This window comes from Dipodomys ordii, unplaced genomic scaffold (genome assembly GCF_000151885.1).
Source record: "Dipodomys ordii isolate 6190 unplaced genomic scaffold, Dord_2.0 Scaffold58, whole genome shotgun sequence".
Classification (NCBI taxonomy): domain Eukaryota; kingdom Metazoa; phylum Chordata; class Mammalia; order Rodentia; family Heteromyidae; genus Dipodomys; species Dipodomys ordii.
The window spans coordinates 1,131,671-1,132,777 of NW_012267274.1; the positions used below are offsets into that span (position 1 = coordinate 1,131,671).

Consider the following 1,107-nt stretch of genomic DNA (forward strand, 5'->3'; position numbering starts at 1 on the left):
TGCTGCCGCTGCTGCCGCTGCCCTCCGCGCCCGAGCACGCCGCCGCGCACCACCTCCCGCTACTCCCCGCACAGGTATCGTCCCCGCACCCGGCTCGGGCTGGGGTCGCCGGTCCTGCCCCGGGCGCGCTTGTCACCCCACCCCAGACCCCGGGCGCGCCTGTCACTCCCTCCCCAGACCCGGGGTGCGCTGAGTCGGGTCCCCCCTGCTCCGGGGCGCGCCTGTCCCCCCATCCCCAGACCCGGGGCGCGCTTGTTCCCCCCTCCCCAGACCCGGGGCGCACCTGTCCCCCCTCCCCAGACCCGGGGCGCGCTTGTCACCCCCTCCCTAGACCCGGGGCGCGCCTGTCACCCCCCCCCAGACCCGGGCGTGCCTGTCCCCTCCTCCCCAGACCCAGGGCGCGCCTGTCACCCCCTCCCCAGACCCGGGGCGCGCTGAGTCGGGTCCCCCCTGCTCCGGGGCGCGCCTGTCTCCCCCTCTCCAGATCCGGGGCGCGCCTGTCACCCCCTCCCCAGACCCGGGGCGCGCTTGTCCCCCCTCCCACACCCGGGGCGCGCCTGTCCCCCTCTCCCCAGACCCGGGGCGCGCCTGTCACCCTACCCCAGAGCCAGGGCGCACCTGTCACCCCCCAGACCCGGGACGCATCTGTCACCCCCACCCCAGACCCGGGGCGCGCCTGTAACCCATATCCCAGACCCGGGACGCAGCCTGTCACCCCACCCCAGATTCGGGGGGCGCCTATCACCCCACTCCAGACCCAGGAAGCACTTGTCACCCCCACCCCAGACCCGGGCGCGCCTGTAACCCCCTCCCTAGACCCTGGGAGCATCGTTCTGGGTCCCCCACTGCCCCGGGGCGCAACTGTCACCAGAAGGGACTCTGCTGTCTGGGGTCCGCGCTCCCTTCTGGGGCCGCGGTCCTCGCCCGCCCAAATCAGGCAGCCATGCCCGGGAAAGTTCCCGCTCCCGCGCCGCTTGCTCGCCGTGGCGGCCGGAGCTGCGGGAAGCGTTCCGAGGCCCCGGCCGCCATCCGCGTCCGGTTGGCCTGGGCTGCAACTTTCCTCGGCCCGGGTCGCCGTCCAGAGCGCGGTGCCCAGGCCGCCGCCGG

The 1,107-nt window shown here is 75.6% G+C and overlaps 1 protein-coding gene across 1 annotated transcript in view; it reads left to right on the forward strand.

Annotated features, from left to right (window-relative positions):
- Positions 1 to 1,107, forward strand: part of Tcerg1l (transcription elongation regulator 1-like) — a 165,100-nt gene that overhangs the window by 7,643 nt on the left and 156,350 nt on the right. The window contains exon 3 of the mRNA XM_013021878.1: positions 2 to 74. Within this exon, the coding sequence (XP_012877332.1) occupies positions 2 to 74 (73 nt within the window). The remainder of the gene's footprint in view (position 1; positions 75 to 1,107) is intronic.